Source organism: Pungitius pungitius, chromosome 13 (assembly GCF_949316345.1).
Source record: "Pungitius pungitius chromosome 13, fPunPun2.1, whole genome shotgun sequence".
Classification (NCBI taxonomy): Eukaryota; Metazoa; Chordata; class Actinopteri; order Perciformes; family Gasterosteidae; genus Pungitius; species Pungitius pungitius.
Window position 1 is genome coordinate 3,970,907 of NC_084912.1, and position 15,722 is coordinate 3,986,628.

Below are 15,722 nucleotides of genomic sequence, written 5' to 3' on the forward strand. Positions count from 1 at the left end.
TGTTTGTTATCCACTGGGGGGCAGTGGTGTTTGTCTTTAACACTAAAGCCACAGGAAACAGAAGAAGAAGAAGAAGAAGAAGAAGGGCTTCAGCACAGGGAGCAGCGCAACTATGGCCGGTGACAAGGTCGGAGTTTTCAACTTTCCTCACTAACTTTACGCCGCAGATCTCGTTTGCTTTGCAGTTTTAATCAAGCAGCCCTCATATATGACGGTGTTATCCGCCTGTAACCAGTCAACGCAGATGTATCAAGTTACATCTGCAGGCTATGGTGGAATAGTAATCTGATGTTTGTTAGCTTAGCTTAGTTAGCTAGTTAGCTTCAACCTAAATGCTAACCTTAAGTAACGTTATTTGGCTATTAACTATAGCCTTTAGCTAACGTTAACATAACAAGGCAGTAATCCAACCGCTAATGTTTGATTTATTTGGTTGGTGTTTTAAACAGCCGCACAATGCCGTCAAAACACATTAGTCTTAAACTGTCGAAAGAAAGAACAAACAAACTGAAGGCAAAGCTATTGTTAAATTACGTTAACAGTTAGCCGGTTAGCAACTAACGTTAGCCGAGGTGGCTTTGATTACACTCACCTGACGTGATGTGTGCTGGGTGGAGGTGATTTAATGACCTTATCTAATTATGTAACGTTAGTGATTACTTTAAACATCCTACGCTCTACATCACTGAACATCTACATGTTTAGAGTAAGTTTGTGTTTTATAAATTGTAGATCTAATTACGTGGTGTCCTTAGGGTTACAACGCCATAAACCTCAGAACGGCAGGTAGCGCCATGGACCCGCTTCCTCCTCAATATGCAAATCCCATGTAAATAAGTATATTTTACGAGTTTTGCAACTAAAGACTCGAGCCACGATGGAACACGTTGTATTTATGGTCGTATTCAAAAGACATTTTCATGAGACCACTACAATGAATCCTATTTATGTTGGTGGAAAATTGTGAAGCATTAGACTGACATCGCGTTCATGGGTGCTACGGCATGTCAGTCACACTGATCAGCATGTTCCGATCATATGAACGGCATGTCAGTCTTTGATCGGCATGTTAGACTCAGGGATCGGCATGTAGCACTCATTAACGGGTTGTCAGTCTGATTCAATTTTTTTTCCCTCACCGCAAATAAGATTCATAGCAGTGTATTTGTTCTCGTCATCATCTTGTGTGTTTTGCATACAACTACTATTACTACATTTTTCTACATGGCTGGAGTCTTCAGTGGAAATAAAAACATAGTATATTCTTATTTACATGAGATTTGCATATGGATGAGGAAGCAGATCCATGCCGCTGCATGCCAGTCTGAGATCTAGTTTATTACTGGATCACTAGTGTTTTAAGTCACAACAATTATCAGCATGCACAGTTTTAGTGTATATCTACTATATTTTTTGTCACGATACATCATGATCAATCTTATACTGCCTTTAGATGTTTTTTTAATTGTCCGCTTAACTGTTGTACATTTGTGTTTCTGTTATGCAGGGTCCCCTGGGCCAGCTCAAAGACCTGGTGGAGCTGAAAGACCAGCTGGAAGACATTCAGAGACGGATGGAGGATGAGATACAGGCTGGGGTTCCTCCGGTAAAGATCCCACATGCACTAATATGTACATAATCAGGTTACATTTCCCACAGGCGAGGTAGTTATAAAACCGATTTAGATATAAAACCACAAGTCTAACTCCCCAGTACCACGTCTAACCTCTCTCCTCCATTTCTCCTTAGGGAGGCAGTGTGCTGGGTTCCCCTTTCCTGAAGGGTTTTCTTGCCGGTTACATTGTTGCAAGGTTTCGGTCTTCAGCTTTGTTGGGTGTTGCCATAGGGACGTGTACAGGTATCTATGCAGCACAGAATTATGCCGTTCCAAACATTGAAAGCACCATCAAAGAATACATAAGCAACTTTAAAGGACGTTCCAAATAAGAGGACAGGACTGGAAGAGCGGGAGAGACTAAGGGTGCCACTACAACTGCAAATGGAAACATTTTTTTCTCCAATTCGTTCAATGATTGACTTTTAAACAACTACCTTCAAGTCAATCGTTGAAACGGTCATCGGTAATTTCTCTCCTCAACCTTATCCTCCTCACTATAGATGCTTTCTGAAGATTCATTGATATATATATATAATGATACCAACCATTAGCCACCTGTGCAGGGCATCTGTGTTGGCTGTTTCATCTTTTCTTTTTTAAGGCGGTTCGCACAAACACATCACATCCCTTTTGCTGTACAGATGGATATTCTGTCTCTTCAAGAGATTTGCCCTTTATTTCCCCCTAGTGGTCAGAAATCAATTAGCAGCAGCCTGTACTAATGTGCACTTTCTTGCACAGAGGGTGGAAAAGCTTCACTCTCATGCTGCTCTCCAGGTTCTAATCTGTCAAAACCCTTCCTTTTTTCGGGAGTGTCTGAGCATCTGGTGCGTTGTGTCTTTGCTGGGGAAACAAATATTTCCACAAAATAATAGGTCAATGTTACACTTTGTAAAAGATTTTTACTTTTTAATTATATACCTCATCTTTGTAGAGATTCATGGGAAAAAAGGCATGAGTCAAAAATGACCCACTGTTCAAATGATAAATATTTCTCTATTTATTGTCCACCTTGATCTGCTTTAAAAAAATTAAAATGCTCGCCAAAGTGAACATTTTCTAGATTTAATTGCACTTGTTTTGCCAAACCATGAAAGTGTTATTTGGATTATTTTGCAAAATATATATATATATTATTAAGAGTGCCTACTCTGGTCTGAACATTATCATCTCATGCCACGTGTGCAATAGCCGGTCCTGGTGGTCTTTAGCTTCCTATTTCATATGCTGGAAACTAGTTGATCTTTTCCACTTGTATGGATTTCTAGGGATTTAGAGTTGTCTTTCAATGATGTTATTTTGTGTCCAAGAAATATCAAACCAAATCTTTGAGTTGTTCCTTCTGACCGAAAGGGTGTTTTAAGTGTAAAGTGGATTCATGTCAATTGTAAACCAGAAATAACGCAGGATACTTGCCTGAAAATCTAATGCAAAAAATAAAAAAACACCTTAACAGTAGCACAACTGATAATACAGCAGACATGCATTAGTTAGAATATTAATTTTGCTGTGCAGATCTTTTTTTGGTGGATAACCTAAAATAACCTGCTTGTTTTTGTTGTTGATGACCGTTTTGATGCAGTTGAACGCACAGCGCTTTTGTACAGTCGGGCTCAAAAAAGCCAGTCTGAGTTGAGATTGAGGTTGTGTTCCTTTTAGCTTGTGTTTTGACTGGAACCGTGTGCTATGTTTGATGAATGGAACACAGAAACAACTTGTGCCTATTGACAACATTATGTTACTGTCTCTGCGTCGCATGTTTCTTGTATGTCCCGTCTTATATTTTTGCCATATTTACATCTCTAAATACTTGATATGCTTTGAAAAGTAGAAATTGGTCAATTCATTGTTTTATTTCATTGTCTTGTCGTCACATGGTTTCACTCAGTTTGAAATTCCTTTGTGAAAAGAAAAACATTGTACGGGTCTGTAAGGTTTTTATTGGTTGAAATAAATGGGAAAAGTGGAGTACAATTGTTTCCTAATTTTGCCTAAAATGTTGGTTGATGTTTTAATAATCGTATTAAAACATCAACCAAGTTTTTAAAAAAATCATTAACTCTAATCCGCTATCTAAAAAGAACCAGACAGATGTATAAAAGTAATCAATAGCAAAAGTCACATGTGTCCATTAAGTGCAGGTGGTAGATGAGTTGCAATAGACTAATAATATGGCAAGAAGAGAATTGGTTATTGTTGGTTTATTTATCAGCAGAAAATAAAACCCAATAAGCTCATCGAGTCGTATGGATACGAAAGCCGATAGAAGTTGATGAACATGCAACATGTCATTGCTCTCGGTGGCCGTAGGCGATTTCCTCAGCTCCTGTTACCCAGGAAACGGAAAACAAAATGAAAAAGTTAGAAAGTAATAAAAAAAATCATCATCTTGATGGGACAGAATTAAAACGGAAAACAATTACTTTTTTTCCACGGATGCCTACATTGAGGATGTGAACTCACCGACAAGATCAGGCAGAGTCAACAGCTTGCCGACGCGGGCTACAAAGACACAAACGAGGCTTCAGAAATAATCATCATTTTGATAATATGAATTTTTAAATATTTTGGAAGTGCATCAAAAAACTAAAAGTAATCTGAATACATGAATTACATGTGACAGATCCATATATATAATTGCTTCCACAAATAATTCTGCCCACAGTCCATGAGACATTAGAAATCCTCTGGCGCCTGTTGGCCCATTCAAAGTGGATCATGGATCCCGCTGTGTGACCGGTGACCTCGTCTCACCGGTGCGGAGGGACGCCCCGCATCCTCCTCCCGGCGGCCCGGCGACCTGCTGCCCGTCGGCCGGGTTCACGCACCAGCAGTGGCCCGCGAAGCACTGCTGCGCCTGGTAGAGGCCGCGCTCGTCACAGGCCGGACGGAAGCCCGGCACCGGCAGGGGCTTCTGGCCGAGGGCCTCCAGCATGCAGTCCGTGGCCTGCCGGGGGACTGGGAGACGAGAGGAGGTTCACGTATGTACATACGTGCGTGTGTGACAGAATGCAGTGAATATATTCGCACAACATACCAGTTTTATCCGTGACCTCGGTAGTCGCCTCCTGTAAAAGAATCGGTGAAACAAAAATACCTTAATTTCTACAATAAAACGCGTCAGTGTCATCTTATTAAAGCTGCGTATACGACTGTTTTGGCTTCTATATCCGAAGATACCCTTCTCCCAGCAAACGCGTGTCCAATGTGTCTCATTAGTAAGAACTGGACCAACCTGGTTATGGCCTTTCATTTCTTACCTCGTCCACCACATCCAGCACTTTCATGGCGTTCATGGCGTTCATGGACATGCGCACGGGAGCAGCAGCTGGAGACACCAGGAAGGAGGAACAACGTGCGTCAGAGGTGGAGGAAAAGAAACAGCCACAGATTGAGCGAGGAAGTGAAAGTCAAGACGGGGATTTTTGTGACATTTGAAGAATTTGTCTCCCCGTATTGACAATAATCGCGGCTGGATTCCACCTCCTCACCAGATCTCGACGCGGTCATCTTGGACTGCAGGTCGCTGTTCTGATCCTTCAGGGTTTGGATGTCGCTCCTCTGGCTGAGGACGAAGTAGGTGGTCACCACCTGTCCCGTGATGAGGACACAGGCCAACAGGGTCAGACCGGCCACCTTGTAGGCCCGGGAGGAGCGGCGGCTGGGGGGGAGGAGGGAGGAGGTGAGCGGAGCAGAGCAGATGACCTTTAGGGTCATTCACTTGACTCAAAGTCAATCAGAAACACAAACGAAGAATGACGGGGCAAAATTAGGCGAGAAATTAAGAAAAAGACCTAAATATGAAGCAGCGTTGTTAAAAAGGTTTAAAAAGGTGATTGATATCTACGACTAACAAGTAGTTAATCTGGACTAAATCTTCATGTGGGATTAAGAGAGACAGAGAAAAACAAATCAATGTGAAAGTGAGGGGGCAGAAAATGTAAATTTGAGGAACACTTTCGAGGCTTGAATTCTATTGAAACAGGAAGTTTCAATAGAATCTGGCCTTGGTTTTCACAGAATACGATCTACGCCACCACCCACTGACCGATGACCTCAGCTGTTGCCAAGCAGACTTCAAGGGAAAGTTTGGCAGTTTTTTGGGGGTCTGCTTTATTTTCAGCCACAAAGCCTCCTTTTGGAAATTTACATTAAGTCGAACAAGTTAGCTGCAGTTTTGTAACTTATTTTAAATTTAATTTAATTGTTTTTTTGACACAACTAGTGATTTCCGATCGTTTCTGTACTAAAGCTAGATGAAAATAACACAACATCATTTTCAAGTCAAATCAATTCGGTTTGTATAGCTCAATATCAATAATTTTGTTTGTGAATTTCTTTCAGACGAATCACACAAGTCACACTGTGAAGAAGCGGAAAACATTTACATCTATGGTTACCTTTCTTTATAACAATAGCCAATCTAGCATTCTTACCCCTGAGCATTGACTGCCTGCTGGCTGGTACCCGCCAGGAGCGGCTGGTTCTGGATCTCCGCGTCGGGCATCTTCACAAAACTGCAAGGAACATTAAAAAAAAATCAACATGAAACACACAAAAACAAACATACACTTACCGCGGGGGCATTCAAATGATTATACCTTAATTCAGGTCAAGTTGCGAGTCTCTTCACAAAGATCAATGGTCGGACTTCAGTGAGTTTTCAACTTTTAAGGCTGAGGAGAGAAGGAACTGAAAGCAACAAACTGGGGAAAACCCACACTGACTACCTGAACAACCAAAATGTAGTCAGGCTGAAAACAAACGTTCTGATTGGTTTCTCATGACGACACATCACCTGTTACCAGGCAGACAAAACATGGCAATCGAAAACTGGTCGAGACATGGAATTGTCTTTATATTTCAATGTTGCGTGAATTTGTAAATAATTACACATTTAACAAAAGAAAGTTTTTTAAAATATCATGCACAAGCCAACTTTCTTCTTATTTTAGATTTAGTTTAAAAGGAAATGGTCCAGTTACAGAATAATTTCACCACACACACATATACACGTATATATAAATATACACACACACACACACACACACACACACACACACACACACACATATACACGTGTATATATATATATATATATATATATATATATATATATATATATATATATATATATATATATATATATATATATATATATATATATATATATATATATATATATATATATATATATACACATATATATACATATATATATGTATATGGTTTTATTTATGTTATATATATGTGGTTTTATTTATGTTTTATATATTCTTGTATATACAAGAATATATAAAACATAAATATATATATATATACAAGAATATATAAAACATAAATAAAACCACAACAATACAGTGCAACAATAGATGATATAGTGATCAGAATTGAGGTCACTGTTGATAGTGGGGGAAGAACCTGCTCCCCCTCAACACCAGTTTAAGGCCAATAGAAATCTTTCCTTTTTCTGTCTTACAAGGGTTATAAAACATGATGTTCTTCCTGATGTTAGTTAGTTGTTCTTCCGGCCTGCGGGCCGGCAGAATTGCTCCTGCCTCTGCAAACGCAGAGCTTTTACTTGACCTGTGATCTGACAAATAAATTTACCAGAACGAGAGAAGTTGTTTGGCTGAATTTGTGCTAAATATATCCCCAACCGGGCTTCCAAATTTCGAACACGCCGAAAATCTTACTCTGTGGTTGATGTTGAAGTTCGTTTTGACGCGTGAAATAATCCTTGAGAGGTTTCCAATAGTTTCTGATTGTCCTTCATTTTGTTCTCCAAACATACACCTCAGTTTCATTAGAGTCCAACTTTCCTACACAAAATGAAAATATAACTGACACCATCAAAAGATCCTAACATACTCTTCCACGCTCACGTTCCACTCTCAAAAAACTATTTAGCTCCCCACAAACACCAACAACTATGGCAGGTTATCCTCCTGATTATATTGAGCTTGCGGCCTAATTGAGACATAACCTCCCACTACTTAGGGGGTAGAGGTAACAATCATACAATAACAAAATGGCTCTTACATATGATAGACAGACTTATTGACTGAATTATCAAATGCATGTGTCTTAACCTGTTTACTTGCCCATGGCTCTTATCTTGAAGTCAGATACACGCTTTAACTGAAATGCAGAATAGATACTCGCACTGCAGAATAACAGAATAATGTGCAGGTTGTTTTGATTAGGTGAATGCTTGCCTGACCGCAGCATTTATATTATCCAACATGATGCAGTACACCCTCCGTCCAGCGGGAGCGCTAGAGGTTCCTGAATGAACACTTCCCACTTTGTGATTGGTCGAAACGGTAATGTTGCAGGAAGTAACCTTTCTTGCTGCACTAGCTACGATTTCTAACGGAATAACCACACATTTGTTGAGCATTTTAAACGGTATGAATGCACAACTAGTTTTCTACGCGTTCTGCTGTGTTGGAAGGCAAAGCGCTACACATCTCTGCTACGATTTGTGCCATTTAACGAGCTAACTATGCTAGCGTCAGCTTAGAGCGCCAAGTTTGAAACGACACAAGCTAATTGGAGCGTGGTTATGATATCTATCGAACGTTTTTGTTTGATTTCGTGTGACTCAATAATGTAAATGTCCCTGCTAAAGTTAACAATGACAGTGACAGTTCTCTCTGTGTAACTGTCATTGCCTGCTGACGACAGAATACAGAATACAGAGCTAGCTAGCTAACGAGTGTGGATAACTGAACACGAACCCGCTGTCATGTTGAGTCTTAACGTCACTAACGTGACGTAACTAACGTTAGCTAAATGATGCAAAACGTCAGCGGTTTGTTAACTAAAAACATTTTCTAACAGATGATGCGAAGGCCGAGAACAACGACTGCCAAAGTTGCAGAAAAAAGAGATCTGGACTCCGACGTGTAAGTAATTTTTCATTTATTTTCCGCAAAACAGCATCTGTTTGTTTTTGTTTTTTGTGACAAACGTAACACACAGTCGTCTACTAATAAGACTGCGTCATCCATTAAAACACTAGTCCGATTTTATATAACATTGTAGGAGCATCTCCTGTTGCAGTATTGGAATTGGATGATTCATTTTCCAAGTTTGTTTTGATGGTTTGCTTTACCATCAGGTCAATTTCTGAGTCGGTCAGTAGTGATGAAGATGTTGATGACTGGAGGCCATCTGAGCCAAAGCCAAAAGCCCGCAGCAGGGCGGCCAAAGCCCCCAAAGCCCCCGCAGCAGCAGCAGCAGCAGCCGCTGCCAAGAGACCTGCCAAACCAAAGGAGCCAAAAGCACCCAAACCACCTAAAGCTCCCAAAGTGCCAAAAGTTCCTAAACCACGGGCACCACGCAAACCTGCAGCGGAGCCTAAAACAAAAGTTCCTAAAGTTCTGAAGGATTCTGGTGAACCAGTGTTGGCTGGAAAGAAGAGGAAAAATTTTGATGACGGCAACAAAGACGATAATGTTGCCAAGAACCAAAAAGTGAAGCAAACTGATTGTCCAGAGGGAGAGAGTGGGCCAAGTGTCAAAATGAAAGAGGAGGTAAGACTCACAACCTTTTTAGTAGCAGTAGTATATCTGCACACACACACACAGTCACACATACAGTCACAATTAACAGAAAGCTGATATATACATTCATTTAGAATATATTAGGGTGCCTAAACTGTACACACAACAGTTGCTGCATGTAAAGTATTCAATTGAAGACCACTACAAATCGTACACTAACAAAGTAAATATGCCATTATTATATTATTATGTCAATGTTTATATTTTTGTTTATTTGCTGTGTTTCTCTCTTTTTCTTTGCTGTTGATTCTTTCTGGCAGAGGGTGTCATTCATCGTGTCCGACGCCCATCAAGCAGGCGTACCGGCAGGCCAGGGGTCGTCACTCGCCGGGCTTAGGCCAAAGAAAGAGGAAGTGGAGGAGGAGGATTTCACCTTCGGTGAGCCCTGTCAAAAGAAACAGAAGACCAGTGGTGCCTGTTTGGGTCGACCAACTGCTTTACCATCGTCAGAGGCACACGGCCTGAGGAATGAACTCAATATGAACTGGGATATGAAAGAGGTATCAATGGTGTTATTAAGGGGCACTTGCTCTAAAATGTTAACAATGGACGTACAGTTTTTATTTTGCTAAGGTTAATATTTATATGGGTGGGTGCCGTTCTTCTGCCTACTGCACTATTATATCCTCCTTTTATATACTTTTTGAAAATCTGCACATTTCCCTCCCCTTAGCTGCTGTCCACCCTGACATGTGTGGATCGATGGGTGTGTTCAAATATCGTCGGGCTGCTTCAGGAGGAGAACACGGTGCCATTCATGGTGCGCTACCGCAAAGAGATGATCAACCACATGGATGCCGATGCCGTCCGAGACGTGCAGATGATATATGAGGAGTTACGGTAAGCAAATGACGCCTTTAAATTTAAAACAAACAAAAGAAACAAACTACAATCTACTCTTGCCAGCTCCTATCCAATACATTCAGAGGCACATTGAGGTACACAGTGTAATATTTATAGCTAGAGTTGTGAAATGTTTACTAAAATGAGTGAGCATTGGCCACTAGATGGTGCTACTGGTCAAGCTATGAGGAGTGGAACGTATCAAGTTTGTGATTGTCTTACTTGCGTATATGTGTTATTTAATTTAGTGTGTGTGTGTGTGTGTTTAATCATCATGCTCCTCTGTATATCTTTTTTGCTATTGTTTACTTGTATACGTGCCTCAGTTGTTTAGCCAAGAAGACCCAGACGGTGGTTCAGACCCTGAAGAAAGACGGGGTTCTGACACCTGAGCTGGAGCAAAATCTGAGGAGCAGCCGATCTGCCGATGAACTGGATCATGTGGTCAGAATCACGTTTGATTGCTAAAGCAATATCCCACATTTTAAATCAAACTGTGCTATGTAATGCCTGGTTTTGGCTCTCACAGCCGTAGTTACCAGCCATCTCATTCTTGTGCTTCTGTCCGTAGTATTCTCCTTACAAGAAAGGCAGTAAGCTGACTAAGGCTCGCAGAGCCAAAGCACTCGGCCTCGAGGCGGCCGCCTTGGCAGTCATGGACACACCCCATACTCTGGATTTGAGGTCATGGGTAACACCTGGTACTGAAGGTAAGACAAATATACACATATACCCTAAACACATTGCAGACATAGAACAAAGCCCTCAACATTGTATAAATAATTTTTGCTCTGATATTTACAGAGCCCATAAAAGGTCCTGTATTTAAGTTGTGTGTGTGTGTGTGTCAGGTCTGTCATCGGTGGAAGAAGTGGCTACAGGTGTGGAGCATATCTTGGCTGACATGATAGCCAAAGATCCTGAGACACTTGCCTACGTGAAAACATTGTGAGAACATATCAACATGCATATCAAAATTCTTCATTTTTGTGAGGTTTGATTTAATTTTCCGCGGTGGTCTGTGTTACATTGTTATTGGTAGTAGAGTTTCTCCTGCCTGATACATTGATGATGATACAGTGGCCTGTCCCTCCGTGTTACCCTCCCGCTGTGTCAGGTGTGAGAACAGCTTTGTGACCATCCAGTCTTCCGTGTCCAAGTCGGCCCTAAAGGAAAAGGAGCAGGAGAAGTCCGGACCCCAGCAAAACAAAAACAAGGACATCGACAAGTTCCACCTCTACCTTGACTTTACCTGCAACATCCAACGCATCCAACCCCATCAGGTAGAAACAGACCAGTTTATGGTTCCTCCTTCTTCCCTTCCTTTGGGGAGAGGAGCTGGCACCCACATTATTACTAAACGTTTTTTTGGTACACATATTTTTCATAATAGCAAAACAGTTTTCTTTAACCCTGGTGTTTTTCTTAAAAATGTCCCCCCCAAAGCCTTTGTCTATTACTAGCTGAATAATACATTTTCAGTAAAATACTTGTTTAAATTAATGAAACACACATGCACACCATCTGTTTGTTTTTGTGTCATTTGAAACTGCTTCATCTGTGCCGCTCCTGAATGCTAGCCACGTCAGTCGCAGTTAGCCTTGTCTGTGCCTCCAAATGTAGCCCCCCCTGTGCCCCGCGCTGCCTCCTCGGCTCCCCCTCTGTCTCTCTAGTGACTAGTGGGTTACTCAGAGTTGGTCCCGGGCCTCATGTGTCACCACAGCTTCCATCACCCGCTGCCTCTCTGCCACAACACACTCACTGGCCACCGCGCTCTGCCCTACAGTCATACAATCGCATAAACATACATGCATGCGCACACACACACGTGCTTACACACAAGCACACCCCGCGAGTCCCCTCATTCTCTCCTCTTAACATATGTGACATGTCCCCCGCCGACATGCCGTTGGATTAGGAGGCTTTGATTGACAGGCGCTCTCCTGTAGTGACAGCTACTGCTGCTGGGCAGAACGGGGCGGACGGAAGGACGGGTGGAGCGAGCGGGGGTGGCGAAGGGAGGGAGAGAACGAACAGACGAGCGACGTTGAGGTGCGTCCGTCACTCTCTCGCCTCGCTCTGCCCCACCCCCCCCCTCCTCTCCATCCCTCTTTTTCTGACTAAACCTCAGCCTCTAAGTCCCCTCCACACCTCCCCTTTTCCCTTCTCCTCTCCCGTGTGTGTGTGTGTGTGAGAGGCCTTTAATTCGATGACTCTCCTTTGTCACGGGGCGTTAATCCACAGGCTGCTGTGACCCTGCTAGCTGTCGGATTCCGGCTAAAATGAACCTTTTCTAGCCGTCAAGTTGTCGCGAAGGGGGAGCAGGTGGGAGATGTGTTTTGACAGGAGGCATGTGTGTGAGCGCACACTTGCCCGTTTGCTTTAGCACATTTCATTCAGGCCCAGCCCTGGTGGTTTGTTAAGGGAAAAATACGGGGCATCTTGTGAAGGGAGGGATAGAACGGTTTAGACTTGGTGGGGTCAACAGGCATTTAAATTAAAAACAGTAGGTGGACAATAATCTGGTGGCGAAGAAAAGTAGTTTGTTTCAGTTTTAAAGTAGGGATACGTACTCAATATTTCACAGGTTTTTATCAATTTTGACTAAGACAAACAAAGACAAATAGTTAATATAAAGACGGTAGTAAGACTCGAGATGGATGAAACTTGAACATTCAGTCCTCATCGTCTGCATTCAAATGTCATTTGGGATTAAAAAGCACGGGGCTGCATAATGCTCATTATGTTCATTTTAGGTTAATCGTATTAGTATTAATTGCTCAATTAGTCAAATAGCTTGCTTTTGTCCAACCAACTCCTAAATCCAAAGATATTTAATTATACAATTATTATACAATTGGACAAAAAACATGCAAATTTTAACCAGAGAAGATTTGGTATTTTTTGATTTGATCAGTTATTTCAGTCATTTTATTTTTCCCACATGAATGCATTTTGTTTGATAAAGAGTTCTGGAATATAAAAAGTCCCCTCTATGTTGTCCTTGATTTGTATTATGTAACATTCTTTAAAGTTAGTTTATACAAAGCTCTGGTATTCCGTGAGCCTTGGAGCCATTTGACGTATTGAGATGAGATGCTTAGCTCAGATTTAATTCCGTCACATTCGCTCCCATTTACCTCGTAGCTATTAGCAGCCGCTCCGCACTTCAGAACGCCAGGGCGGGTTTGTCCGAGCGTGCACCGGGCTATTTCGTTTAATCCGATTTGCGTTGTGATCAAATGGTAGTTTAGCGCTTCGGTGTGCGGCTCGCCTGCAGAGGAGCTTGGGTAAATGGAGCTGTTTCATCAATTGAACACTCCTTTTTTGATGGACATGTTGGAATAAACAAGTTTTGTTTCCACTGTCACTCAGCAACACTTAGTTTTACTCTTTGTAAAGGAGAAGTATTTTACAATATCCAAAGAATGGAGAACAGCAAATATTCTTTGTATTCTTAAATATTAACAATTATTTATTTTTTTAAAGAAAATGTACCTGTTCGTGATTTAGTTACTATTTTAAATAGTTAATAATAAAACCCTTCTGCCTTCTTACCCCCATGTAATTGGTACTCATGGTAAATATCGACCCCCCCGAGTTACTAAAATAAATACGGACGCATTTGGTCGGGCCACATTTTAAACCACAGAGTAAAGTAAGCGCTCATGGAGCCTCCTTCCTGCTCCGCTCCCTCGTTGTGAGCCGAAGTTTGTTCTTCCACCAGAGACCTTTGGACTCTGCGCTGCGTTTGTTTTCGGATGGAACAGGAGAGCGTAAAAGGGGGACCGAAGGAGCACAGAGTTCTCCCAGTGTGTTTGTGTAAAAGAGCAGCGTGTGGTGCTGGGCCGCCCCCCCCTACCCCCCTCCCCCCCCGCAGTGACTTGTCCCCACTGATATTTACACAGTCAATATTCATCTGGAGCCTTACGGCCTAAAGAATAATATTCACTAAATGTAGCTTACATTCCCTATAGAGTAACCAGTTATCATGGTCTATCAGGAATATAATCTGCTCGTTTCCCTGTTTTATTGTTAACCCTTTGGCACTAGTACAGCTGAGCCATCACTTTTATTGTCTGCGATCTCTAGAGCATCAAATTAATAAAATAATTTCTTTAAAACCAAAAAAATAGCCTTACTTAAAGTACTTAAATGTCAAAATATTATCTGAAAAATCTACAAGTTTGGAAATGCGAGTCAGGATCCGTGGATCCCGTGACATCTCAACAGTCCAGATGTTATTGCACAGCAGATGTGTGCGACTGTGCTGTGAGTGTGAGTCTGTGTGCGTGCGTCTTTCCGTGTGTCCTTGATAGGCCGGATGGATGGACGTGTTGATAGTATCCTTCTGAGGAACGCGTTAGAGAGAAGGAGACAGGCGGAGAGAGGACGGCCGCTGGCCCGCCGCCCGACCCTCCCTTCGGGGGCAGGAGGCGGGGGGATGCGGGGGGGGGGGGGGGGGGCGTCGGACCGTCTAGGAAAGACGTTCTGTCTGGTCTCGTCAGGCTTTGGCCGGTACTCGGCCGTATGTCACTCCTGGCACCATCCGACGCACAAACGGGCGCCTTACCCCTCCGTCTCACACCCCCCCCCCCCCCCCCCCCCCCCTCCCTCTGAGATCACCCTCTGTCTCCCACCAGTGACCTAACCCGGGTGGAAAGTGAGAGCCGTCACGTCCACACAGACACCGGGTTGTGGCTCACAGGCGGGGACAGTGGCCCGCTACCAAGGGAGACCCGGCGAGGACGCAGAGTGCACGGCGGCTGTCGACGGACAAACGTCCATTTCAGCAGATTTAGTTTTTCGGCAACCGTTTTAAGGCTTTTTGGTGGTAGAATTACAGCATGCTGGGAAGCACGAGGTGGGATTTAGGATTGGCAGCAATGTGAATATGTATTGCCTTTTTAAATATATGTTCATGTTAGGTGACGTATGGCTCGATCGGCTTTGGCAAAGTGTTTCTGGTGCACAAAACCTGCGCACAATTCACATAAAAAGTAGATCATTTTTTTGTGGTGTGTGAGACTTTTAAATGGTGCCTTTTCTCCTTTTTTTTTCTTCTGTCATGAAAACCTTTGATACATTTTATATTACTTAAGTTTTGATGTTGGCATGAAACGAATCACCATCATGTGACTGTGGTCAATCACGCAGAAAATACTCTTTAAAACTTTTCAGGAAGGACCATTTTAGTATTTCCATTAAATGTCACTCATGGGCTCACCCAGACGCTCTGAGAATCCGGAAAGACGTGGTTTCCTTCCAGGCTCCGGCAGCATGCTAAACAGTGCTTTGATGGAGATTGTTTGAGAAAACCTCATCACAGTCGGTGTGTCAGCCCGGGGCAGCAACATGCCATCCCGAGAGCAATCTTAACTTTCATCATAGTTCAAGCAAGAGCGCTGCATTAATTCCTGCCTCCGCCGTGCCATTAGCTGTGTTTTTAAAATGTTTGGTATTTGTGTGTCTGCGTGTGTTGCACATCCGAGGGTGCTGCTGAGTGGTAATGGTTGTGGCACCACGTGTGTTTGCTTGCTAGTGGGGGCAGGGGGGTGGGGCGGCGAAGGCCTTGCGGTCCCAGCGCTGGTGGTGGCGTAGTGGTGGCATTTGTCGGATTGCTTCTTCCGCTTGGTTTCCAGATTGACGTTTTGTTTCCTGGCCCTGTTCTGTGGCGGGCTAAAGATTCC

General features: G+C 42.7%; 3 protein-coding genes across 4 annotated transcripts in view; 2 read left to right on the plus strand and 1 right to left on the minus strand.

Annotated features, from left to right (window-relative positions):
• Positions 1-3,586, plus strand: LOC119214255 (SLC35A4 upstream open reading frame protein-like). The gene is made up of 3 exons (XM_037465913.2): positions 1-127; positions 1,508-1,606; positions 1,750-3,586. Exons 1-3 carry the CDS (start codon positions 113-115, stop codon positions 1,945-1,947), a joined length of 312 nt encoding a protein of 103 aa, XP_037321810.1. The 5' UTR covers positions 1-112; the 3' UTR covers positions 1,948-3,586.
• LOC119214254 (uncharacterized) lies at positions 3,536-6,376 on the minus strand. Of its 2 annotated transcripts, none has more exons than XM_037465909.2 (8): positions 6,220-6,376; positions 6,055-6,135; positions 5,110-5,279; positions 4,879-4,946; positions 4,656-4,686; positions 4,373-4,576; positions 4,082-4,120; positions 3,536-3,944 (listed from the first exon to the last, which is right to left on the minus strand). In XM_037465909.2, exons 2-8 carry the CDS (start codon positions 6,123-6,125, stop codon positions 3,907-3,909), a joined length of 621 nt encoding a protein of 206 aa, XP_037321806.2. In that variant the 5' UTR covers positions 6,126-6,135; positions 6,220-6,376; the 3' UTR covers positions 3,536-3,906. The 2 variants fall into 2 exon arrangements, with proteins under 2 accessions (XP_037321806.2, XP_037321809.2); XM_037465912.2 differs by having other exon boundaries at positions 4,042-4,120.
• Positions 6,377-7,907: 1,531 nt separating this feature from the next.
• The window catches only part of srbd1 (S1 RNA binding domain 1), a 34,079-nt gene continuing 26,264 nt past the window's right edge, over positions 7,908-15,722 (plus strand). Inside the window, exons 1-9 of the mRNA XM_037466260.2 lie at positions 7,908-8,029; positions 8,465-8,529; positions 8,745-9,159; positions 9,450-9,689; positions 9,863-10,029; positions 10,359-10,476; positions 10,604-10,742; positions 10,884-10,980; positions 11,150-11,315. Coding sequence (XP_037322157.2) covers positions 8,465-8,529; positions 8,745-9,159; positions 9,450-9,689; positions 9,863-10,029; positions 10,359-10,476; positions 10,604-10,742; positions 10,884-10,980; positions 11,150-11,315 — 1,407 coding nt within the window. The 5' untranslated portion in view covers positions 7,908-8,029. The remainder of the gene's footprint in view (positions 8,030-8,464; positions 8,530-8,744; positions 9,160-9,449; positions 9,690-9,862; positions 10,030-10,358; positions 10,477-10,603; positions 10,743-10,883; positions 10,981-11,149; positions 11,316-15,722) is intronic.

What these genes read in the sequence shown, in the direction of transcription:
- LOC119214255 (XM_037465913.2), top strand. An exon ending in TACAGGCTGGGGTTCCTCCG is followed by an intron (nt 1,607 to 1,749) that starts GTAAAGATCCCA and finishes ATTTCTCCTTAG; the next exon opens with GGAGGCAGTGTGCTGGGTTC.
- LOC119214254 (XM_037465909.2), bottom strand. Translation starts at nt 6,125, where the DNA reads ATGCCCGACGCGGAGATCCAGAACCAGCCGCTCCTGGCGGGTACCAGC. An exon ending in GATGACCGCGTCGAGATCTG is followed by an intron (nt 4,947 to 5,109) that starts GTGAGGAGGTGG and finishes TGGTGTCTCCAG; the next exon opens with CTGCTGCTCCCGTGCGCATG. An exon ending in TGCTGGATGTGGTGGACGAG is followed by an intron (nt 4,687 to 4,878) that starts GTAAGAAATGAA and finishes ATTCTTTTACAG; the next exon opens with GAGGCGACTACCGAGGTCAC.